The sequence below is a fragment of the Diabrotica undecimpunctata genome, chromosome 5 (genome assembly GCF_040954645.1).
Source record: "Diabrotica undecimpunctata isolate CICGRU chromosome 5, icDiaUnde3, whole genome shotgun sequence".
Taxonomy (NCBI): Eukaryota; Metazoa; Arthropoda; class Insecta; order Coleoptera; family Chrysomelidae; genus Diabrotica; species Diabrotica undecimpunctata.
Genome location: NC_092807.1, coordinates 125701214 through 125729203, shown reverse-complemented (window position 1 = coordinate 125729203; position 27990 = coordinate 125701214). Strand labels below are relative to the sequence as shown.

Below are 27990 nucleotides of genomic sequence, written 5' to 3'. Positions count from 1 at the left end.
AATTCTTAATATCATATGAAATGGGGCTGAACTTTCAATCATTGTTATTGATCACCTCGTTTTACTTAAAATTGGACTTTTTGTTTTGCTTATTCTAAGGTACAGAATTACTGTGAATTATGGTGGACATTACGAGATTGTTCCTCGTCTTGCGGTTCATACTCAAAAGCAGAAAGACAAATTTTATTTGTAACCTGTTAAATATATTATTATAAATATGTTAATTACAAATTCCGTTTGGCTCTTGAAGTGAAGGCCATATCGGTAACCGCATCATGCCGCAAGCTTCTTTTCCTCTGATTAACCTAAAGTATCCCTCTTCTCCCCAAGAATCGCCCCAAGAATTTCTTAAAATCCAGTAATCAGTTCCACTACCGTTAAAACCGTCATTGCCGTAACCTATTATAACAGCACTCCAAGGTTTTCTCCACGTTAAAGGATCTGGTATAAAGCTGCGTGGGCAGTTCGAACCATCAATTATTCCTTGTTTATAAAATGGTAGATCGCCTCCATCAAAATAAATAGTTACAGGACCAAGTACTAAAAAAAATATTTACAAATGGTATATATTTGTTTATAATAACTGTCAAACTAACTTAATACCTGAACATAAGCCAAATAATCTCGCGCATAATTAAATTAGATAATCCGATACTCACAGGAATGTGGCGATACATATAGCTCTAGTAAAATAAGATAATTCAGCTAACTGAAATAGCCTCCTAAATATCTATTCACTTTTCTGCAGATGATTTTAACAGGAAACCGGATTCTTAAAGTACTAGAAACAAAAAACTGATCACCTTTAACTGTTATAGTACTGTTTTACCCCGAACCAGATCATCGAGTTAGCAGACATTGTACACTCAGAGAGATTTATACATTCAAAAGAGCACAGTTCTTCAAACTTTCCGTGTATTAATTGGTATCAATAGACTGTGATAATGTTATTTCTGTATGCTGTACATCTTCAGACAGTTGGGTAGATACATTCTTAAACATGAATAATCAGCGAAGGTGTCCTACTATTTCCAGTTTTTCACTGATAGCTCCAGTCAGTTAGTAATATTGATGAATAGCCTAATGATGTAATCGAGTCAGGAATTTTTGCAAGCGACCGACAATTTTTTTCATTTTATTTTATTCTTTGTCAGTTCTTCGTACGATAAATAAGTCTTCGTAAAATAAGAACAGTTGAACTGGACTTTTTGAGAAGATGTCTAAAAATCACAAGAGCGGATAAAATAAGAACGGAGGAAATATGAAACAGAATGGAAGTAAAATGCTCAATTACAAAAAAGTTGGAAAACAGAGCCTTGCAGTGGTTCACGCATTTACAAAGAATGCCAGAGCATAGGTGGCCGAAAAGAATATTAAACTGGGACCCGCCGGGAAGAAGACGGAGAGGAAGACCTGCTACAAGATGGAAAACATACGTCGGAAATGCTATGATAGATAGAGACCTCTATCAGAGAAGAAGACTGGGAGAATAGAGTGCTGTGGAGGACGAAAACGGCGAACTCATAATGGGAAAAGCTGAAGAAGAAGAAGAAGTTCTTCGTTCAGGTTGTATCGACTAGAAATCTTTTAATAGCGCAGTAAAATTTGTTTCTTTTTAATTAATTATTAAAGTTTTTGGTTTTAGCTATTAGTTTATTGACTTTATAAACAATAATTTTTAAAAATATTTTGTGTAGTGAAGTAATTTACTGGAAAGTAAGATATGTATAGGGTTTCTGATTATATTTTATTTTCCTTAATTTTGGGCATACAAAAAAAGTTGTATTATTTTATATGTACCGACCAACACAGACCAAATTTTGTATACAGGGAGAGCAAAATTAAATGCATCTTTAATATTTCAAATGGGACACCCTGTATTTTTTATAGCTTTGAGTAGCCCTGAATTTACAAATATATAACATAGTGTAGCATTAGTCTTGTTCTATAATGGCGTACGGTACTACTATACTATACTAAGATAAGAAAAAAATATATTTAGAAAGTCACAAAATTAATGACTTACAATACTACATTTAAGATTACAATACATGCTCAAAGTGCCCTCCATTGTTATTAATGCACAAGTAATAATAATATCTTCGTCTCAAATTTTCTAATACGTCAGATATTGTGTTATTATGCCATTTAAATTTTCAATTTTCGCGCTAACTTTCGTCGTGATATTGTTAATATTTGTATTTGAATCAAAAGGATAGTCATCCATATAAGTGGATAATTATCCACTTATATGGTGGATGATTATAAATTTATTTTCCAGTAAATATTTATGTAATTTTATCTTAATGTTGCTTATTTCTTTGTTTTAATAAATTTGTAGTGCACTTCTGATGAAGCCAACAATCAGTTGGCGAAATATTAAGTGACAAAAAAATAAAATTGATTTAATTGCAGACCGACAGAACCAGAAATATATCAAAGGAATCTATTTTAAATAATATACGGTCGATGACTGTAGACGAATTATTCCACGTTGCAAAAGACAGAGAAGCTTTTAAAAATGTGGTCGCCAACCTCCGTTAATGGGGACGGCATAGGAAGAAAAAGATACGGTCGATACCAAAACAAAAAATTTTTAAATATATATATATATATATATATATATATATATAATTGATGGATTCGACCGTTACTTGATGGAAATTCATTTTATGTAACAATAAAACACTGAAAACTTTGTTTTCAAACTTCCACAAAATTTATTTTAAATTCTTATCACTACAGCTGTTTCGGCTGATTGCCTTTCTCAAGTGATCTGTTTTTGGTATGGGTTTACACTTTATAGTCTCTAATGAAATAGGTTGAGGAGGGGAGAACTGTTTGTCTCAAGCTGGTCATTCAGAATTATATCTGTGATTTTTAATTTGTTTATTTCCATAGATTCTAACAAAGATAGCTTAAGGCCTTTATTTTGAATGTGGAGAATTTTAAATTCGTGATTAAAAGAATGATTATGATCTAGAAGGTGAAGTGCGTATGTAGAATCTGTTTTTCTATTATTGAAAGCCCTTTTATGTTCTGCTATTTGTTTATTAAAATATCTACCTGTTTGACCAATGTAAGTTTTTGGGCAGTCGCCACATTTAAGTTTGTACACACCACTGTGTAAGTGTTTTTTATGTTGGCTCTTGTTGTTTTTAAAATATTTGCCTAGGTTGTTATTTGTTCTGAAAGCTGGTGATATTCCTTTCTTTTTTATGTGTTTGGCTATTTTTGTTGATATTTTGCCTGTATATGTAATCGAGCAGAAGGTACTGGGTTTTTTCTCTGGTGGTGGAAATACTAAGTTCAGGGCTTTCTTGTGTAGTTTTTGATTTAATATTTTATTAATTGTTTGTTCGTTGTATACATTGTTTACTGCTATTTGCTTAATGATATTTAATTCTGTCTCAAAATTGTATTTTGACATCGCAATTTCTGTTAATCTATGTAACATACTATGATAGGCTGCCAGTTTATGTTGTGTGGGATGGGATGATGAATTGTGAATAGTCGCGTCAGTATGGGTAGGTTTATGAAATATGGAGAAGTCATGTTTGTTTTTAAGTCTGGTAATTTTTAAATCTAAAAAATTTATGGATTGATTTTGTTCTGTTTCTATTGTAAATTCAATATGACTATGAAGAGAATTAATATACGATAAAAATTGGTATAGTTGCCTGTTAGTTCCTGTGAAACATACCAGTATATCGTCTACGTATCTCCACCAATATAAAAACTGTTTGAATATGGGATGTTTTAAAATCTTTGTCTCTAAATGATCCATAAAAATATCTGATAGCAATGGGCTTAGAGGATTGCCCATTATAAGTCCTGCACTGTTATTTGTATATAATTCATTATTAAATTCAAAGTAGTCCTGGTTTATGCAAACTTCAAGAAGATGTAAAATTTCAGATGTAATGATTGGATTTGTACTATTTTGGTCTAAAAGGTTTTTTACTAGAATAAAAGTTTCTGTGGGAGGGATACTAGGAAAAAGATTTTTTACGACAAATGAAATTAATCTGGAGTTGTTAGGTAACTGAAAATGTTCTATTTTATTAACTAGTTCTATTGTATTTTTTATGGTAAATTTAGGTGAAAATTTAGTGTGTTCTAAAATAATCTCTAGCAGTTTTTTTGAAAGTTTATATGACGGAGCTGTATAAAAAGACACTACAGGTCTTATTGGGTGTATTGGGTGAATTTAATAATGAATTATATACAAATAACAGTGCAGGACTTATAATGGGCAATCCTCTAAGCCCATTTCTATCAGATATTTTTATGGATCATTTAGAGACAAAGATTTTAAAACATCCCATATTCAAACAGTTTTTATATTGGTGGAGATACGTAGACGATATACTGGTATGTTTCACAGGAACTAACACGCAACTCGACCAATTTTTATCGTATATTAATTCTCTTAATAGTCATATTGAATTTACAATAGAAACAGAACAAAATCAATCCATAAATTTTTTAGATTTAAAAATTACCAGACTTAAAAACAAACATGACTTCTCCATATTTTATAAACCTACCCATACTGACACGACTATTCACAATTCATCATCCCATCCCACACAACATAAACTGGCAGCCTATCATAGTATGTTACATAGATTAACAGCAATTCCTATGTCAAAATACAATTTTGAGACAGAATTAAATATAATTAAGCAAATAGCAGTAAACAATGTATACAATGAACAAACAATTAATAAAATATTAAATCAAAAACTACACAAGAAAGCCCTGAACTAAGTATTTCCACCACCAGGAAAAAAACCCAGTACCTTCTGCTCGATTACATATACAGGCAAAATATCAAAAAAAATAACCAAACACATAAAAAAGAAAGGAATAACACCAGCTTTCAGAACAAATAACAACCTAGGCAAATATATTAAAAACAACAAGAGCCAACATAAAAAACACTTACACAGTGGTGTGTACAAACTTAAATGTGGCGACTGCCCAAAAACTTACATTGGTCAAACAGGTAGAAATTTTAATAAACGAATAGCAGAACATAAAAGGGTTTTCAATAATAGAAAAACAGATTCTACATACGCACTTCACCTTCTAAATCATAATCATTCTTTTAATGACGAATTTAAAATTCTCCACATTCAAAATAAAGGCCTTAATCTATCTTTGTTAGAATCTATGGAAATAAACAAATTAAAAAACACCGATATAATTCTGAATGACCAGCTTGAGACAAACAGTTCTCCCCTCCTCAACCTATTTCATTAGAGACTATAAAGTGTAAACCCATACCAAAAACAGATCACTTGAGAAAGGCAATCAGCCGAAACAGCTGTAGTGATAAGAATTTAAAATAAATTTGTGGAAGTTTGAAAACAAAGTTTTCAGTGTTTTATTGTTACACAAATATATATATATATATATATATATATATATATATATATATATATATATATATATATATACATATATATATATATATATATATACATATATACATATATATATACATATATATATAATATATATATATATATATATATATATATATATATATACGTATATAATATCATATGTTACATCTATTGCGAATATAATAATACTTACGTGCTATGGTTCTTTGGATTAAAAATTCATAAGATAAATAGTTATCATTAAGACATCGGCCTTTACAGACTGGTTTACATTCACTTTTTCCATTTTTAAACGGATAATCAATTTCACTAGGTATTCCATAATAGTATATTTGATTGTACGCCTGTTGATAATTTTTAGTACAGTCGATTAAAAATTGTGCACTTAAATATTCAGTGGTAAGATTATGCCATGCGGTTTCTATTTCCATAGCTGAAGACTGTAAATTAAAAAAAGGATATAAAATCAAAACTAACACATTTTTTAGTAAATCAAAGATATCAGAGATGAACCAGTGATCCTTTACATATAATTATAGTTTCTTCTTCTTTGTTGTCTTTTTCAGGCAAAATGTCGATTTTACTTTTATTCTACTGCTTCATCTGTCCTTCGGCCAACACTTCACCTTTTTAAGGGCGGCTCCACGTTCCGATGTCGTACTTGTGATATACTTCAGCGATTAATACTACTATTCTGTCTTTCCATTTAGAAAACTTAAATATCTTGAGAATAATATAAGATAAAATAATTAAAGTTTGTTTAAATAATACTACATAAATAAAAAGCACCAATGGCTTAAAGCAATATGCTGGAATGACTACTAATATCTGCAGCCATTTGTAATATCTTAACCAACATTATTAAGCAGGTCTAAAATTTATAAATGATAGGCAGCTAAGGAAGAAATATTTTTTTAAGTAAATTTTAAATATTTTGGTTACAAAACTTTTAAAACTTTTTATGATTTAAATCAACAATGTGTTGCTTGTGTAAGTCCATTTCAAATAGGTAAAATAAATAAAATAAGACTTACTCACAATCAATTTAATTTTACTACCAAAACGACCGGTTTCGCTTTCTACACTTTGCAAAGCATCTTCAGGTCAAACGGTATAAAGTAAATTAAATGCTAATATTATAAAAAGCAGATATTAGGGTGCTGTCTTATAAAGATTAAAAAAGTTAGAGTAATTATGCCAATATTACATGTCTGTGTTTATTAATATGCATAAAATTGATTAAGCAGACAAAGTAAAAACTTACAAATTGGTAAGAGATAATCTATTGAATTGTAATAAATTAGTAACAAACAAAATACTACTTACATCCCGGTACAAGAATTATTAGTTAATGATACATAGCTCAAACTATCCTGTATTCCTGATGATGGGTAATCTTCGGTTAATATTGTAACTGTCTGACAATTAGCGAGGAAGTTTCTTGAGCGGAGAGATGTTAACACATGAAATAGGAATAATCATCATCATTGGCTTTTACAACTCTTCGTGAGTTTTTGCCGCGTTTACTATTGCCTTCCATTGATTCCGATCCTGTGCTATTATTTCCCATTGCCTTACTTCCATCTTCTCCAGGTCTTCCCTGACTACGTCTTTCCACCTTTTTCTAGGCCTTCCTGTCGATCTTCTACCATCTGGTCTTTCCCAAAACACATTGCTAATCAGTCTGTCGTCATCACTCCGTACCACGTGGCCTGCCCATCTTAATCTATTGGGTTTTATGTATCTTACGATGTTTCTTTTCCCGAAGGGAGTCTCTATTTCATTGTTGTATCTGCTCCTCCATTCATTTGTCACGCTGTCCTTGCCAGGACCATATATAATTCGCAGGATTTTGCGTTCCCATACTAATAGCTTATTGAATTCTTTCTTTCTCAATGTCCATGTTTCACTTCCATATGTCACTGCTGGTCGTATTATGGTTTTGTACATTTGGATTTTGGCACGCCTTGAGAGAAGCTTTGACCTCATTAGATGTTGAATGGCAAAGAATGATTTATTCCCCGCCAGTATTCGTATTTCAACCTCCCGTTCTCCTGTGTTTTCACTGGTAATTGTTGCTCCTAGGTATTTGAATTCTTTGACCACCTCAAAATTATGATCGTTTATGGTAATGTTTTGTCTTATTCGCTGTCGTTCCTTTTTTGATACGACCATGTATTTATTTTTTTCTTCGTTTATTTTCAGGCCTACGCTTAGTGTTGCTTCTTCAAAGTTCGATACTATATCCTTAACTTCCAGTGTTGTCTGTGCTACTGCATCTACATCTGGCAGTTATGTCTGGTTTGACTCTGGTATAGATTTTTCGCATTGCATATTCCAATGCTAGGTTAAATAGTAATGGGGACAGCGGGTCTCCCTGTGTGAGTCCGGTGCTTATGCTGAAAGCCTTTGAAGTTTTGCCTCCTATTCTAATTGAATCCTATGAAATAGAAATAAGGTATATGTGATTGTTTGTTAAATGAAAGTGATGTTTTATATATTTAAATTATTAAAACTTATTGATATTTATTCAAGAGATATATTTTAGAAATGTGTGTTAATTTATTGGAAATTTTACAATAAGAGGACATTTGTATGTTAATTTTTCGACTGTTCTAACAACCATTCAAATTTCGTCATTTTGTGTCATGTGGAACAATTTCACCCAATCATGTCAACATTAGACTGATAATTGCATTCAGTGCAATTTTCAATCCCTATGACAACACGATCTAGTTTGACAACTTCATTCAAATAAATTTCAAAATGTCACGTTTCGGCAATGAGAATGTTAACTTAAATTTTAATAATTGTACTTTCACTAACTGTACTTTTAATAAATAAATGTTTCGTTATGTTGAGTTATGATTTTTTTTTTTCGAAAAATTATCCGCCGAATATCCCTCGGACATTGATGAATGCCTCATAATTTCATGACAAATTTCTCAAGCTTGTTGCTTGGTAACAGCACTCAGCCTTTGGCTTCGTGCTGTTACCAAGGAATGAACTTTCGATTGTCATGAAATTATCTCGTCTGTTATCAATGTCCTAGGGATATTACTACTGATAATAAATGAAATTAGATGTACTATTTTGTGGATGTTCAATTTCTTTGTTCTCAATCACTAAATGAATTAAATTTAAATTTAAATGTGACAATCGAAATAATTGAAATAATTGCTTATATATGAAAAATTTTAAAAAGTCAGAATTACAAAAAAAAAAACTTTTGGTGAGTATTTGGTAACAAAATATTAATCCAAATATGTAATAAATATACAAATTTTTTGAAAAACTTAGAAAAAACTTATTGACGGCGTGGATGAGCCATCTGTAATGGTATGTGTAAAATTTTTTTCATTTTAGTTCTAATATATTAATGTGAAAACCAGAGAAATAGATAAATTGTTGATAGCAAATTAATCAACCAATTTCAGAAATTAACTGAGTTATTAAATTAATAATGAGGTTGGCAATTCTGGTATTATGACATTTAAGCGCCGAGTATGGGCATGACTACCGGTAACTGATGTAATATTTAAACGGTGTAACAGTAAATTTCAATCATATTTATTTATTATTAATAGTTTGTTACCAAATACTCACCAAAAGTTTTTTTTGTAATTCTGACTTTTAAAATTTTTTTTTATATAAGAAATTATTTCAATTATTTCGATTGTCACATTTAAATTTAATTCATTTAGTGATTGTTAAAAGTATGCCAATATTATACACAATAGCTTACAATTTCAATTTAAATGTTTAGCTAATATTTCAGTAAGGTCTGTTTGCTTCAAAAACTAGTTAACTTTAGCTAAAACACTAAGAAATAGAAGAATAACTTACTTTCACACTTTAAGCTACATTAGCTTGTCAAATTTACCTCTTAAAATACTAGTAGACAACAAAAAAACTCAATTTTACCAGTTCCTTTCCTACAAAGTGATGTAGTGCCAATAAGTCCCCTTTTTAGTTTTTTTTTATTTAATGTCTGTTTTGTCCTTTTAATTGTATTCTGTTTGTCCCTAATTGTCCTTAATTGTTTTAGTTTTATAATTTTAACATATATGACATCACAATTTTCAGCCAAAACAGAAATCAAAAGTATTTTATCAAAAATTTGATAATTACAAGTCAAAGAAATTGCACACCCACAAAATAGTACATTTAATTTCATTCATTGTCATGAATGACAATGAATCACTAAAATATATCTCTTAAATAATTATAAATAACTTTTAATAATTTAAATAACATAAAACATCACTTTCATTTAACAAACAATCAGATATATCTAATTCCTATTTCATTTGTTAACATCTCTCCTTTCAAGAAACTTCCTCGCTAATTGTCAGACAGTTACAATATTAACCGAAGATCATCCATCATCAGCAATACAGGATAGTTTGAACTTCGTCTTCTTCAAGTTCCGCTCCTGTCGGAGATTGGAAATCATTCTGGCAATTATAATTTTGTTGGTTACGCGCCTGAATAGTTCAATTGAACTGCATCCAAACCATTCACGGAGATTGCCTAGCCACGAGATTTTACGTCTTCCTACGCTTCTTCTGTCTTTTATTTTTCCCTGCATTATATTCCTTAGTAGTTCGTATTTTTCACCTCTCATGATGTGCCCCAAGTATTCCAATTTCCTGATTTTTATGAAATTTAAAACTTTGCATTCTTTTCCTAGTTGTTCGAGAACTTGTTCGTTTGTTTTGCGATCCATCCATTATATTTTTAAAATACTTCGGTAACACCACATTTCTGGTTTTTAATGTTGGATTTTTTAAGTGTCCAAGCTTCAACCCCATACAAAAGGGTAGAGAAAATATAACATCAAAGCATTCTTATTCGGAGCGATATATTGATATCGCGATTACAAAAAAGTTTTCTCATTCTATTAAAAGTTGACCGTGCAATTTCAATGCGGCATCTTATTTCTTTTGTCTGATCAGTATCTTCTGTGATCTATGGTCCAAGCTATTTGTATGAAGATATTTGTTTAACTTCGGTATTATCTAGTACCAGCTTAACTTTGATGTTTTGTGCTTTTGTAAATACCATGAACTTGGTTTTCTTCAAATTTATTTTTAGTCCATAATCGTTGCAATATATATTTAGTTGTTCAGCAAGGTGTTGCAGTTCTTCTAGTGTTCCTGCCAGAAGGACGGTGTCGTCAGCATATCTTATGTTATTAAGTGGATCACCGTTTATTATAAGGCCCTCACTGACCTTGGTAAGGGCTAATTCTGAGATGGCTGCACTGTATAAATTGAATAACAAGGGTGATTAAATAAAACTTTCACTTTTGCTATTTGGTTCCAATAGAGGTTACATATGATTCTAATGTCTCTACTGTCTATGTTTTTATTTAATAAAATTTCTTTAAGCCGATTATGCTGCACTCTGTCAAATGCCTTCTAAAAATCAATGAAACAGGCATATACTTCCTGATTTATATCTAAGCATCTCTGCAAAAGAACACTTACTGCAAACAGTGCATCTCGTGTTACCAGTCCTTTCCTAAATCCCATTTGTGTATTACTTATGCCTTCATCTAATTTCTTGTTTATTCTATTGCGAATTACTTTTAAAAACAATTTCAAGACATGACTCATTAAGGCTATGGTGCGATGTTCATTGCACTCCTTGCATTGGCTTTTTTGGGTAGCAGTATGAATGTTGATTGGAGCCATTCTTTAGGTATTATACCTGCTCTATATATGGTATTGAATAGATCCAAAACAAGATCAATAGATTCAGTATTCACAATTTTGAGTAATTCGATAGGAACTTCATCAGGCCTTGGAGATTTACCACCTTTAGCTTGTTTCATTGCATATTCAATGTCTTCTCGTATAATGTCGAGCCCCAGTAACATCCTTAAATTCTTTTGGTGCTTCTGTTCTCTCTTTGTCTTCAAAAAGTTGTGCTATATATTGTACCCATCCCTGCATTTTTTGGTTTATATCTGTTATAAGTGCACCACTTTCATCTCTTAGTTGCGTAGTTTGAAGTGTTTTTCTCATTTCTGTTAATTCTTTAATTCTTTTATGCATGTTAAAAAAGTCATATTTTTCTCAATTTCTTCTAGTTCTTGGCACTGCTCATGTAACATTCTCTCCTTAGCTTCTTTTATTCTTATTAGTTTCATTATATTTAATTGGATTTTTTGTTTTGAATGATTTTCTTTCATTCATTAATAGTAGTATTTCTTCAGTCATCCAGTCTTTATGTTTTCTTTTCTTTGGTTTTAAGTTTTCATTTGCTGTTTTAATAATTGCTACTTTTATATTGGGTACAGAGTTTGAACTATGTATCACGAATCATTAACTAATAATTCTTGTACCGACATGTAAGTAGTACTTTGTTTGTTACTAATTTATTACAATTCAATAGATTATCTCTTACCAATTTGTGGGTTTTTACTTTGCCTACTTAATCAATTTTATGCATATTAATAAACACAGACATATAATATTGGCATAATTACTCTAACTTGTTTGATCTTTATCTTTATAAGAGGGCACCCTAATATGGGCTTTTTATAATTTCAGAATTTAATTTACTTTGTACCGTTTGACCTGAAGATGCCTTGCAAAGTGCAGAAAGCGAAACCGGTCGTTTTGGTAGTAAAATTAAATTGATTGTAAGTAAGTCTTATTTGATTTCTTTTACCTACTTTTATGATTTGTAAAAAAAGAGAATAACGATCTTGGATTGAAAGATCATAAAGTAATACTTACAATTGAAAATGCCCAATGCTCGTCAAGCTCACCCATATCCCTTGGAGGTAAAACATATCCCTTTAATCTAAGATCAACTGAATCTGGAATATCATCATCGCTCTCAAAATTTTCAAATTGTCGATTAGTGTATATGTTCTAAAATTTGTGTCATATATTAGAAAATAGTATTGGCGATAACAGAAAATCGCCTACTAACAAAAATAAATTTTGTTTTGTATATAATATATTATTCACAAAAATAACGAAAAATAAAAATGCAATAACAACATACTATAGTTTATTTTTATGAACGAAAGAGTAATTAGCATAATTTTAACTAGTACCTCCGACCACTCCATGGACGTGCTCAAGATTAATTGAAAAATTACTTTGAATAATTGTAAAAAATAAATGAATTATTTCAGTGTTATAAAGTGTTATGTGTATGTAAACAAAAGTGACCTCTTTTATCACACACTATATTAGAACTGACTGGCCTAAATTAAAAAGGGGTTTTAAAAAATTCACATTTTTTTTAATTTTTAAAAATTACAAAAGAGAAAAAGAGTTTTTAAAACCGTCTAAGGTATGTTAAATAGATGAATAAAAATATTAATATAAAACTTACAGCTACTTGTTACAAATCCAAATCAGATTCAGAAGATGAACTTTCAGAACCAAGATTTATAATAACTGGCTCGATCATTTTATCAGTAATATTGTCCAGCTTCCACATTTTTTCCTCTTCTTTAATAGTGTGATTTACTGCCTTTTCCCAGTTTTCAGGTTTTACATTATTTACGGCCTCCAAAAACAACTGTTTAACATCATGAATTTTAAAAGTGATATTTTTTCTTGAAACTTCACTCTTTATCTGTGCCCATACCAGTTCAATCGGGTTTAATTCACAATGATATGGTGGGGATCTAAGTACTGTCATTCCACGATTTTTGGCAATTTCATCAATTTCGTATTTTTTAAATTTTTCTTTATGAAGGGCACACAACGAATAAAGTTCCTTTCTTATAGATCCGGGATGGTACGTAATATTTTTTGAACTCAGCCAATTCTGCAAGTCTTTTTTTAACCACTTGGTTGTGGGCAGTCCTTCTATAAGTCTGGAGTGATACCTTGCATTATCCATTACTATTACACAGTTCTTAGGAAGAAGATCTATCATTTGTTCGAACCATTCTTGAAAGACATCAGCGTTCATGTCGTCATGGTAGTCACCGGTACGAGTTGATTCAAAAGTTAATAAACCACCTTCAACAAAACCGTCTGAACTGCCAATGTGTACTATTATCAGCCTGCGTCCCTTTCCTGATGGTGGGTTTAAACCAGTAGATAAGTTATTTACAAAAGCGTGCCTTTGACTTGTAACAGTTTCATCCTGCCAAAATTTATTTGGTGTATGACCCTCGTTGATCCATGTTTCATCAAGATAAAATATTTTTCTTTTTTGGTTTTTCATTTCCTTTATGGTTCTTAGAAAATGTCTTCTCCATATGACAATATCGCTTCTTTCTAATAAAATAGACTTTCTGGGATTATTTTTCCAGCGGAAGCCTATTTCTTTTAAAAATTTCCATAACGTACTTCGACTCATTTCTGGGTAATCCTTATCATCTCGAACTGAGACAAGAACTTTATCCAATGTTGGAAATTCTTGTCTAAAGAAGAATTCATGCACTTTCCGTCGAAGTCCTTCTTTAAAATGATATTCTATTTGAAATTTTGGTTTCCCTGGAGCATTACGTGGCATTTGAAAACTACCACATTTCTCTTCTTTAATAACTCTGTAAATCGTAGATTTCCCAACACCAAGTGTACTGCTAACTAACTCAACGGTCTCATTAACACTTTCACATAAACGTTTGTCTGTAAATGATTTAAAACAATTAAATATTAATGTTTTTTCATTAACTGTTAAAGGACCAATTTTTCGGCGTTTACACGGCACTTCCAAATTTTCCATAACACTAGTATACACAATAAACTGCACCTTGCAACTGAAGTACCTACTTTTAGTGAACTGTTAAGAATTTTGAATACGCCACTTGGACCTTCCTACAAAATAGAAAAACCCACTATCACATTTTCTGTGGAATACGTTTAGAAGGTAATTATCTAGTCAATTACTGTCGTAGATTCCTGGAATTAAAGAATTAAATGTTTGATTGTTGAAACTCTTACTTCGTGGAATGCACTCATTTCAGATAAAATAAAACGTTTTATTTTATCTAAAGAATTAAACTTTATTTTGCAAATAGGTAGGTACTTATTAAACTTTTATTGGTTATATATAACCAATAAAATAAACATCTTAAATTTCTTGCAAATTCATTAGTACCTGTTAACCTCCATCACTCCGACACTGGCAACCTTATTTAGGGATTAGTAACCCTCACAACTATTGTATTCTATTCTGCTCCAACCTTTATACCTGGTGGTCATAGTCAATTTAAAATTGTTTTCCTATATACTTCTGTAAACTTGTTGACAAATATCTGTTTTTCATTGAGTCACCCGTATCAACAGTTTAGGGATTTGCATACATAATTTATTGTTTTATTACTCTCTCATACATAAAAATACACTATAATCAAAAACAAACTAAACGAGATTCTTGAACGAGACTACCTTAACTGCACAAACATCTTTACAGATGCCTCTAAATCTAATGATGGCATTGGTTGTGCATTTGTGACTCGAACGTTTACTTTCAAATTTAAACTACCGCCTAGCTAAAATGTTTTCACCGCTGAACTGTTTGCTTTGTACCGTGCCCTAAAACATGCAAACCTCTCAAGAATTTCAAAACCTCTGTTTCTCACTGACGCCCAGCTCTCTTCTTGCAATACAGCATCCGTATCCTAAACAGCCCTTGGAGCAACTAATAAAAACTGAACTACAAATCACCCAAGATAACCACATACTTCTTAAATTTGTATGGATCCCATCGCATATACGAATTATCGGCAATGAAAAGGCAGAAAGTAGTGCTTGTGATACAGCAAAATGTGCGGAATCTGAATTAGTGTGTGAGAGTGTATGTAAAGATCTCAAAACGTTTTTTAAACAAAAAGTGATTGGTCAGTTGCAGTGCGAATGGTTTCTATTGCAATCTAAATTAAGATCGCTAAAACCTGAAATATGACAGTGGAAAACTAGTGGAAGTACACGATTTATTCAAATGGTTCTAACGCGCCTACGTGTAGGACACACTAAGATCACACACTCTTATTTACTTTCGGGCTTCGGCCAGTGAACGCCCCCTGTGCGACCTATGTGCTACGCCTCTTACCGTCGTCCATTTGTTAATTGAGTGTCCAAAATATCATAGAGAACGTTCAATGAACAATACACCAATTACTCTACCAGATTTATTACTAGAAAACTATCACGTAAAAAATTTATTAAACTACCTAAGGTCAATCAATATTTTGTATCAGATTTAAAGTTTTGTTTACTAAGAAATGCCGCTAATAACCTGTTGCTGAACGCGGCAATGTGTCTTTTTATTAAAAAAAAATAAATGAATAGAACTCAACGGGTAAAAATGCTTTGTTTAAAAAAAAATTTAAAAAAAAATTATTTGACGCTTAAAGTAGTACAGCTTTTTATTGTGTACAATTTTTCATATTGTTTCATACATGTTATACCTACAATAAGAAATTAGTAAAGAATATGCTATAATTAAGTAAAACTTTTACAGTATACTGCTGCGGTTTCATACTACTCCAGTGTATATGTGAAAAACTCGTCGATTTCACATAAAAAACTTATACAGGTTGTTGAAGGTTCTAAAAGGTATAAGAGGGATATCTGATGACAAATCCTTAAAGAGGTACAGCTATTATAGTGTCCTATGTTATCTTGTATGTAAATATACGTTCAATAATAATGAAGATACTGTGTAATCTCTAGGTAGTCGCCTTGTTTGTTTTTTCTATTCTGACATATTTTGTTATATCCCTCCCTTTTATTTAAAGCATCACATGCTCCTACCGGACCAAGAACAACAGAGGTATGAAGATATAATGTAATGCCCCTTTGGCAATGGCCAATGCTGCCATGTGTGTTTTTTCTGTCACAACCCGACGATCTATTTTAGCCCCCTCCTCACCCGACAAAACTTCCAAAAAATAAGCAGAATGAACCTTCGAATGGATTTTATAATGGGAAATGAGGCAGAAACGCTATTGCTGCTTTACTACTAACATTATTAACATAATGTTCTAAATTATTTTACTTAATAAATCTTACCCTAAAATGACAGTAATCCATATTTTTTGTTATGGTTGTGAAAAACTTAATTACTAAAGAAGTAGTAAAATTTCCGAGTAAGGATATTTGAATCATCGATTTGTAGAATGAATTAGCAATAAATTAACCGTATCGATTTAAGCACAAAATAGGATTATAATGTCAATTGGTACTTCAGGTTTTTTCTTAGGTGGCGCTAGGAGTTGTCGTCGCAGACAAGCTGCGTGACGTGTCATTCTAGCCTTTTTTAGATTAGATTTTTACCGTGATATACTGGACTAAAATTTTAGGTCTAGGGTTACAGTAGATGTCCAATGCATTTAAAGTTAAGACAAAGCATTTCCAAACTACTAAGAATTATTAATTTAACGATAATTTATAAAATAATATAATATTTTACAAATTTTACTTTTTTTTTATATCGAAGAACCTTTTTTTTTAATTTTTAAATGAAAGTGGGAGCATGAAAAACATGTAGATTAATTTAACGATAATTTACAAAATAATATAATATTTTACAAATTTTACATATTTTTTTTATATCGAAGAACCTTTTTTTTTATTTTTAAATGAAAGTGGGAGCATGAAAAACATGTAATTTTAATTGCAGGCATTATGTTTTATTTGCAAAAAAAATATAATATATTCATTTAAGTATGTTTACGGCCAAATTAGCGTTTAAAAGAAAAAGTTACAGTTAATAAATTTTCCGACTATAAAATTTTGTTCGTCACATTTGTATTCCGCAAAGTTCCAGTTTGCTATTTTTCCTTGGCTCCTTGGATATGAAGTATGGACTTTATTGGGTGACTCTTATAACTGACCAATCATCTTTTACCTAGAAAATGATTATGCTCAGTTTGAAAATTATTGACACAGTAATGCAGCTCATTTGAATCCGTCATTTCTGTTCCGGCTTATTAGAAAGAGGCATGAGTCAAGAAGTCTTGCCATTTTTTGCCTTTGCCAACTTTTGTGCCTTTTACATTGATTTGTTATTGGCGTGAAGATGTTCCCTTTTCACAGAAAACAAGTAAAACTCTTCAAGAAATATAATAATGCCAAAAAGTAATATTAAATGCATGTTTCAAAATGAAGTGTGCATTTGCACTTTATGTTGTATGGTGTAATATGTTTTTTATAATTAAAATAGTAAATAATTTTTAATTCCTTTACCCTTGTGGCTGATATGCCCATGGCCGTATTTGCAAATAGATATGCGAGTGGGCTTGCTCACCCTTCGCAACTTTTATTGGAACATACCGACTATCACGGAGTTCTCAAAGTACGGATGGTCGTACTCATCAAAAGAGGCCGAATTAGAATATTTTATGGTAGATCTTTGTTAACTTTTTTTCAGTTTCAGGCGGGTCTTTTTTGATAACTTTGGTAAACATAGTCGTAAAAGCTATAGTATCTTTCTGAAAGAACCTAATTCAAAAGATTTTTTCTCTTTTTTGAAAGGTTTTTCTCACGGTGCCTAACTACAAGAGTCCCGTTACTTACTGGCCTTTTTAGGCAAGTTGACATTTTTGAGTGGGGGATATCCCACTTTTTTTTGGAAGCTTGTAAAATTTTGAGAGGAAGAAAAAGGGACTCTGGACAGGACATACTTCGAGTAAAGACGCTTGCATATCTTACCGTTCTCTGTGAATAAGGTGTGAATACTCTTAAATCATTGAAAATACCATATTAGATTAAATATTGTTATAAAGTACCTTCATTTTGTTTAACTTCAGTACTAGTAAAGTATAGTAGAATCAATGAAATAGTGCAGCAGTCATTGAGATTGATTGTAAGTTATCGTAATCATATTACCTTTAATTATCTGGGTGAGTAATATTGTAATCATATTACCTAATCCTGGACGAAACTGCGTCAACCATTTCTTCACCTGTAGTTAAGGTTAACTAACGATTTAGCAATTCAATTGAAAGAACATTTATATATTTCATACGAACTTTCAATCAGTTATTAAGAACTTCTCACGAATACTAATTACGAACATTCAATATTCAGTATGAACAGTTAATTAAACTAAAAACAGTGCGAGACAGAAAGTTAACTTACAACCAAGTGCGGGTTGGTTTCATTTTTATACTACAGAATTCTTGTAATCTTTTTGTATTCTTTTGAATTTAAATTTAAATAATTTTGTTTTATTTGCTATAATTGCTATTCATTTTTAAATTTACTGTACCCGTTATCACGAGATAATCCCATAAACAGCGAAGAGAGATTAATTTAATCAGCTTTAGTTGATTTTCATTTTTAATACTACAAGGCTCTCTTCACTAATAATTTTATTTGTGCATGACTTTTTCATCTTGTATCTGTGAGGGTATTTCTTAATCATAATACTGTTTATTTTAATGTGTATACAACAATTAATTATTATTGATGGTGCATTTTTTTACTTGTGTTTACATTCAGCCGCCTATCTAATATATTTATAAGTAATAACTTAATAACATAATAATAATAATTTAATAACATAAAGTGTGGTAATTTAGGATTGAAGCTATAGATGAATCGACTAAACCCCTCTAATGAATTGTCTCCACTCTGATAAAGGCTGTCACCATTCTAGAAGACGTCTGTCTCAATGTCCTTATCAATGCCTCTACAATTTTTAGGAGATACTTATCCCTGCGAGCGGGGCAAGGCTTGCTGGTTCCACTAGTCTGGACTGACTGGTTCCGCCCTCGCGGATTTACAAGAGGGTAGGGAAATCTTTCTGGAAAGGAAGGGAATTAAGGACTTCTTGGTCTCAGGTCCTGCAAAGAGTGAGAGGCTATGGGCTTACGTTAGAAGCCGGAGCACTGCATAAGCGAAATGTGTATCTCTTCTAGTCTCGACCTGTAACGGCTAGGAATAACAAAAACAAATTGCGAGTTTACGATGTATTAACTATACTGTATACTACAAAATATCAGTTAGGACCAAAAATGTTCGATCAGGCGCGAAGGGAGACGAGAAGAGACAAGCAAGGAATTAAAGGTCGGACAATTCCGTATTATTAGATATACCTTGGGTTAGTATATAGATCTTAGTTACCTTCGCGTATCTAGGCTCTAGCTAGGGAATACGCCTCCAGTCCTACAGGGATTTGAGATTGCGAACCTTCGAATCTCCAGTTGCCGACACTTATACGTCACACCGTCCCGTCGAGTTACAACAGCGCGCCCGATCGCCGCGCCTCTCGCGTGAGGCACTCACCAGCGCCGTGCTCTTACTGACTGTCTGACCCACTTCATTCCGTTTTTTATGTATCGCCAACTCGTACCTTAGATTCTTTTTGTCACATCCATGTGTTAAACTGGATCACGCTATGTAAAAACTTCTTAGTCAGCTCAATTCTTCTCACTTGTTTAACAATTCGTACCTTGTATTAATTTCCAACAAGGTCTAAGTGTCGTAATTTTTTAAACATTCAGGCTTGTGTTAAACTGGGTCAATTGTTTTGTTTTTAATTTGAAATGTATACGTTAAACTGTGTCGAATTTATTCTTTATTAATTTGGAATATATAATAATTACTTAAATAATTATTACTCTTTACTAAGCTAATTGTCCCTTAATTTTTCCTTCTTTAATTTCTTGCTGTTTACATTACACCTATTTAATTGTGTTGTTAAATATATTGTTTTGTTTCATCCATGAATTTTATTTCTCGATTTCTAATAAGTTTCCTGGTAAAATAATAGCTCTGAATATTTGCTTATTACATTAAATTATTATTATACCTTCGACCAGGAGCAAGATCAGGCTGATTAAGTTTCGTAGATAAGTAGGTGGACGGAGTCCACCTAATATATTTATTATTTGTTTATAAAGTGTGTTGACAAAATTTATTTAATAATTAACTGTTGATATCTTTCCTTGAATTTGAACTCAGAACCTAAATATCTTTCCTTATTTCTTTTCGTTTCGAAGGTTTTTTAATTTTCCCCTTGAACCCCAAAATTTAAGTGGTCCATTTTTCTATCTTATTTTATCTTTGGTAATTTTACCCATCTATCATTTTGTTTATTACTGCATCTTTTCTTATATATCTTATCCTGTCCTATCTTTACTTATTTCGTCCATGGGACCCATCCCCGGTTCCAAAAGCTGGTTTCGAATCCACGACTCGCTCTTCACCAACCATCTGGCTGTCGTCCGTAGTGTCTCGATTGGTGACCTTTCTAGCATTATCCAAAAAAGGTTTCTGAGGTTACAATGCTACTAGAAGTCTGTCGAAGTGGCCATGTCTTATTATTTTTACACATTCTTGTACAACACTAAGAAACGAAGGTATCGATATTAAAATCTGTGCTAGCCTGAATGTTCAAATTGAGTATATAAATTTGTCGTATTTCATCAATCTATGCATTATAATTTTTGTAAATTTGACAAATCTAATATGGCGAAAATAAGATTTACGGTAAAATATTTTAAAGACTACAATGCAGAATTACAGGAACCCAATATAATATATTATGCAGTATAATATAAAAAACTTACTTTTGTTTCATTATTGCAGTAATAAGGAATAGAAGTTCTAGAAGTTGTTGATTCAAGTACATCGAAATTGTCAATGTTAAACTCGTCGAACCTTCTTGTTAGCTCTTCATATGACTTATCGGAAAATCTAGTCAGCTCCATGCTAAACGACGTTTCATGTTTTTCGTATCTAGCATTATGTTCTTTGACTAACTCCACATTTTTTTTAAATATTTCAAACCGTTGGTTTTCTTCTTCTGGCGTCTGGTACACTTTGAAAAATGTCGTCTGAAAATAGTACGCAATTTACTATGCTTACTTGCTTAATTTTTTTCTATTATGCGGTACGACAATAAACGTGATAAATAATAATGACAATCAATATAGGCAAAACTAAAAAATTATTCATAAGCGAAATAAGATACCTGAAAATAACACGAGACTCTTATCTATATAGTTAAACGCCTATGTGGGCTGTCAGAAGACATAAGATAGTTAGGCTCTTGTCACAATAACAATAAGTTAATCGACCGACGCAGCAGTGTCACACTTGTATGGATGCCAGGTTTTCGGGAAATACACGGCGCTAACAACTCTACCGGCACTAGGGTATTGACTGAATGCCAAGCGCTTCTGCTAGAGTAATAATCTAGATGCAGTTCCGTATCTAATCTTAGAGTATTGTTCTTAGACAGACCTCTTCTTAACTGTGACTATGTACTCATTAGTCACTATCTGCTCCTCGCCAGACCAGGTGTTGATTGGCCCATTCCATTTCTATTCCTTTGACCCGTCCCTTACCATCTTATTGTGTGTATTAACATACTGTAATTTCTGTTCAGATTTTATGACATTAATTGTATTTTATTTTTCGTAAGTATTAAACAGTGAGTTATAGCGCCATCGATTCCGTCGTTTGAATTGGATTGACGTCTGAATTGTCAGTGGACATTAATGATTTAATTTTATTTTGATATTTATTTTTATATTCCGAATACATTTTTATTTAAATTAAACCTGTGTTTTACTGAGTTTGTCTAAAATATTTACTAACCAGCACAATGTATTCGAAACAATGCTTGGATATGAACACAACACTTTTATCCGGTGAAGTACATTGTAAAACATATATGGGATGAATAAGCGCTTATGGGGCTGAAGTATTGAGGAACATAAGTGAAAATCAACACAGAATCATAACAGACTCCCTTATTCGGTATACACCGAATCTTATACACCATGGCAAGAGACATCTTCAAACAAAATATACACTAGTCACAAAAAGCATCGCAATAAATGACGCATTGAGTTTAGAAATTTTGATTAGTAAATACCAGGAAATAAAACGTAGAAATATTATGGTACTGGTGTATACCAGTAAAATAAAAAATCAAATAATAACAGGCCAAAAAAAAATTAAAGTAACAATTACTCAATAAGAATAAAAAATACAAATCTATAAAATAAGGAATTTCAAGGACAAACTGAACATTTTAGTATCTGGTATTAGCACGTTATCTGCCTCTAGTGACGTCCCTCATTCTTTGTGGAAAGCTTCTTATCAGAGATCGTATGTACTCCAAATAAAATTTTCCTCTCCTTCAGTTAAAGCATTTACCAGTTCATCAAGGTTATCTTGAGCGACGATAGGGGCTGCCATGCGTCTTTCTAGTTAATTGGATTTAGGTCTAGGCTGACTGCTGGCCAATCGAGAACTTGAATACCAATCTCTTGAAGATATTGAATTATTATTCTAACAACGTGCGGGCGAGCGTTGTCTTACATAAGAACGAAATTCTCTCCAACAATTGGAACAATGGGCACGACATTATTTTTAAGAACCTCTCTTTATACCGATCATCCGTCAGAACATCTACGGAACACTGTTAATTCTGTGTGACTTTAGCAATAGATGTCTCCCCTTATCCTAATCAATTCAACTCCATAATTTCTAGCAGGTCTTATGTTTAACTGATCAAATCGCTCACCGGCGCATCTGTAAACTGGAATGCATTGGTCGGATTCACATCGTGAAAATCTTGAGTCATCGGTAAAAATAATATTACCTCAGTGGTTAATATACCAATCGACACGTTCTCTTGCGAATCTTCAACGTACCATACGCTGTGCTTTCGTTAACAGTGGAGCAGTAGCAGGCGCAGGTATTCTGGCTTCAATTCCAAATTCCTTTAATCTGTTTCTAACCAAATTGACATTTATTCAAACAGTACGGACTGTGGAATGATTATTTCGTAGTTGCCTAGCTGCAACATGACGTATACGCAAAGTCTATAGGCGTAAATACCGGTCATCTGCGGGGTTCGCGGACCTTAGACGTCTTAAAACTGCTCTTCTTGTGTAACCTCCAGTTTCTTTGGATATTTTTAGAGCTCTTAAAACGCTGGATTGGTGGATTCCCATAAAATCAGAAGCATATTACTGCGAGCGTCCATCTTTAATTAAAGCTACGACTTGGGGTTTCCCCTTTCGACATTTCAGCCTTAAAATAATATAGTTAGTTACAAACTTTATGGTCAACTCGTATTCTGTTCAGATTGCACCATTGACGGTGAGGAAGAGAAAAGCCGTTTGGATTGTACGGTTCTATATCCGAGATATAATTTATTGATTCCATTCGCAAAATCTATGCTTTTTGGATGAGAAATTTGTTGTTACTAGCAGTTTAGGTTAATGTTTTTCAGGATTTTAATTGTAGTTGTCCTTGACCTAGTTCATTAATATCTTTATATCGACCGTCTTGGGTTTTGCTAACAGTTGTTGTTTACGTAAAAAAAAATTATAGTCTTAGGTGTTGGCGTAACTAATTACTAATGTTACGTTTAAGCTTAAACGTATTAGAAAACCACAAAGAACTCCAAAATTAGATGTTAGAAAACTGAAAGAAATTGATATAAAAATCAAACTTCAACAGAAAATATACGAAAACTTTGATAAATTAGATACTAACACTTACGAGATAAACGAACAATGAGAAACAATAAAAAACTGCCTCCTCGCTCCATGCAAAGAGATATTAAAAAAACCAACACGAGAGAAAGACAAATGGATGACCGACGAGATACTCGGCATGATGGAACAACGAAGGCAACCCAAGAACAAAGACAGTCACAATTACAAAATCATTAACAACGAAATCAGAAAAAAGATAAGAGAGACAAAACAAACTTACTATGAGGAAAAATGTAAAGAGATAGAGGATCTTCAGAACAAATACGACCTATTCAACATACATAAAAAGGTTAAAGAAATAGCAGGACTGCAAAAAAGAAACCACAACACAACTCTTTTAGATAAAAATGGAAATACTATGATAACGACTGACGAAAAACTAAAACGATGGGAAGAGTATATGGAAGAGCTCTTCTACGACGAAAGTGGAAACCCACAAGACTTGTCTTTTAAGGACAGATAAACAAGTGTAGAAATTAAAAAGGAAGAAATACTGTATGCACTAAAGAACACCAGAAACGGAAAAAGCCTGGGGCCAGATCAACTGCCTATCGATATCCTTAAAGTAATAGAAAATGAGTACATTGATGTCCTCTTAAAGCTGTTTATTAAAATTTATCAATCGGGTGACATACCCAACGAATGGCTGACCTCAACATTCATTTGTCTCCCAAAAAAGAAAAATGCTAGAGAATGCCCCGACCACTGTACCATAAGCCTGATGTCTCACACACTTAAATTGTTTTTAAAGATCATTCATAAACGCATTTACAAAACACTTGATATGGATATTGAAGAAACTCAATTTGGATTCCGTAATGGCGTAGGCACCCGTGAAGCTCTTTTTGCATTCAACGTACTAATCCAGAGATGCTTGGATGTGAACCAAGATATGTACGTCTGTTTCATAGACTACAACAAAGCTTTCGACAAAGTCCGCCACAAAGAGCTAATGGACATCCTCAAAGCAAAACAAATACAACACAATGACCTTCGAATTATAACAAATCTATATTATAAACAGCAGGCACACGTACGCATTAATAAACACACATCAGAAGAGTTCGAAGTTAAAAGAGGAGTGCGACAGGCGTGTGTATTGTCACCACTACTATTCAATGCATACTCTGAAGAATTTATGAAAAGAGCTCTTGAGGGAGAAACAGCAGGAATCAAGGTCAATGGAACACCAATTAACAACATTAGATATGCGGACGATACTATCATAATAACAGACAACCTCCAAGACCTCCAAAAGCTAATGAACAAGATAGTTGAGTATGGAGAAAAATATGGATTATCAATAAACACCAAGAAAACCAAATTTATGAGGATATCAAAAACCCAAAATAATGGAGAAAGCCTGACAATTAACGGTAGTGCTTTAGAACAAGTTGAAAACTAAAACTATCTTGACACAATAATTAATCACACAAACGATTACTCCAAAGAAATCAAAGTTCTAATAGAGAAAGCACGTACAAACTTCAATAAAATGAGAAAGGTACTTTGTGCAAGAGAACTAAAATTGGACTTAAGAGTTAGGCTGGCAAGGTGTTATATTTTCTCGACTCTGCTTTATGGGATAGAAGCATGGACACTTAACGCGTCGACTGCTAAAAAGTTGGAAGCATTAGAAATGTGGGTGTATAGAAGAATCCTGAAGATATCATGGACCGAGAATGTAACAAACAACGAAGTCATGAGAAGAATCAACAAAAGAATGGAAGTATTGGAAACCATCAAGACACGAAAGCTGCAATACCTGCGGCATGTTATGCGTAATGAGAGATACAACCTACTTCAATTGATTATACAAGGGAAAATCCAGGGCAAGAGAAGTGTAGGAAGAAGAAGAATCTCATGGTTGCGTAACTTGAGGGAATGGTACGGATGCTCATCAATTGAACTATTCAGAGCAGCAGCATCTAAGATCAGAAAATTTAGGACGTTTGTGTGGTAGCCACTTAGCCAGACATGTGCTTAATATTCTGCTTTGGAGTACTTTATAGCCAGGGCGCTCATTCTGATTACTTATGCACTGGACACCCTTGATGTATTTTCCAGGCAGCTTGTGATTTATATTGTTTTAACTTTTTCCTTTAGCTGCAGCATTTTGCAAATGTTTGAATGTGAGAGTATTGCCTACTGCTCGCCCAAATATTTTGGATTTCGGTTGGGGCTTAGAATAATACCTTCACATTCTATGGTTAGTTTCTAATTTGTATTACGAGTGTTAAGACGAAAAGTGATAAGAATGGTCTTTGACGGGTTCTGTTTCAAGCCTTGTTTCCTGAAGTATTTGTGTACAGTGTCCAAATCTGCTTCTAGAGTGGATTCGGCGTTATTTGACAACTAGGGACATTTCGTCAGCAAACTTAAATCTGTATGAGATAATACCTGAAAAATTTTGTATGTAAATTTTTAATAGGAGGAAAGACATCATTGACTTTTGTGGTAGACCGTTTTGCAGACTTTTAAATTTGCAAGTTTCTCCATTAAGGTTTATTTGAAAAAGTCAGTTACTTAGCTTATGGTTTATCGGGTTATTAAATGAACCTCAAGTAACATCTAGTAAATTTTAAATAACAGACACTTTTTCGATACTATTGCGTAGACTCAGATTAGATCTATGAAAACTATTGCCATTTCAAGTTCCTTCTCTTGAGTTTGGGTTTGCTAACTAAGAAAGTCTTGATTAAATATTATGTTTATATGGGGTTAAAACACAATTAATTGCAATACAAATTACATGGTTAAATAAAATTCGACGTTTCGATTTTTACTGCGCAAATAGTTTTCATAAAAGATTTAAAAAAAATGTGCGAAAAGTATAAGTATAATATTTTCTGGAACTTCTTGCCGATTTGTGTGCAACAACATAATATCACTGTTGGACATAAATCGGTAAAAATATGGGGAAAATATTTTTCAAAATTCAAACCCAATGTTAATAAAGATCATCAGTCAAATGTTATTTACAAAATAAATTGTAAAGACTGCAATTTAACATATATTGGGCAAACACACCAATATCTATATAGAGGGATTGTTGCACACAAACATAGTGTACAAATCAACAAATTAAACACTATAGCCTTAGCCAAGCATTCTCTAGAAAATAACCATTCTTTTGATTTTGTACAGATTTTGGAAAAAGAACAAAACTACAACAAAAGATGCATATTGGAGATGATTCACACAAAAAAGATTAACAGTCTCAACATAAAACTGTTATCAAAAATCTTTCCAATATGTATGATAATTTAAGAAATTTATATATTTATATATATATATATATATATATATATATATATATATATATATATATATATAGGTATATAATTTTTATATAATCAAAATAAAATATATAGTCCATAAAACTAACCTTAAATTTTTCCCATTCTTGATAAACACAATTTGCTGCAGCCACGGATAAAATCAAGATAATAAATATTCTTTTCATATTTAAACAATGTCTTATTAACCGGATTCTTAGTCTAATATACTCGGTTAAAAAAATTGAATTTTGTTTTATTATTTTCCACTTTAGATTACTCGTAGTATCTATTCAAATATTCGTCTCTAAATTAACATATTTAATTTATTTTACAGATATATTTATATTATCAATATTACGTTACCGAAATAAGATAATTCATTCCATCCAGTACAGATAAAATTAAATGCGTGGGGTAAACCACCCAGTTATTGACACTTTAAGGAAAAGAGTTGTTTAAGTATTAGATTTGCTATAATTCACTATTATTACTGAACACGAATTAAATGTCATTTTATTAAAATTATTAAGAAAAATAATGCAAAAATAGGTTATTTTAGACATTATACACATTTACTAATTGTTGTCAGTTATATTCTAGTTATTGGCATGTAGTAATTGACAGTGTACTCAATCATTGGCACCCAGTAATTGGCATAATTTTTATATCAAAATATTGATTGTGCATTAAAAACAAAACTAAAACAAAACAAAACAAAAGTACTTACGTACAAACAAAGTGTCATTTATTTATATATTTTTCAAAAACAAATTTTACAAAAACAATATTCTTTTTACAAGTTGTTTAAGACAAGTTTTACAAACAAAATATTCTTTATATA

The 27990-nt window shown here is 32.1% G+C and overlaps 2 protein-coding genes across 2 annotated transcripts in view; one reads left to right on the top strand and one right to left on the bottom strand.

Annotated features, from left to right (window-relative positions):
* The window catches only part of LOC140441766 (neuroligin-4, X-linked-like), a 960081-nt gene that overhangs the window by 604766 nt on the left and 327325 nt on the right, over window positions 1-27990 (top strand). The window lies entirely within an intron of this gene.
* Window positions 170-27432, bottom strand: LOC140441769 (cathepsin L-like proteinase). The gene is made up of 5 exons (XM_072532674.1): window positions 27257-27432; window positions 20920-21186; window positions 12164-12301; window positions 5608-5854; window positions 170-540 (listed from the first exon to the last, which is right to left on the bottom strand). Exons 1-5 carry the CDS (start codon window positions 27332-27334, stop codon window positions 221-223), a joined length of 1050 nt encoding a protein of 349 aa, XP_072388775.1. The 5' UTR covers window positions 27335-27432; the 3' UTR covers window positions 170-220.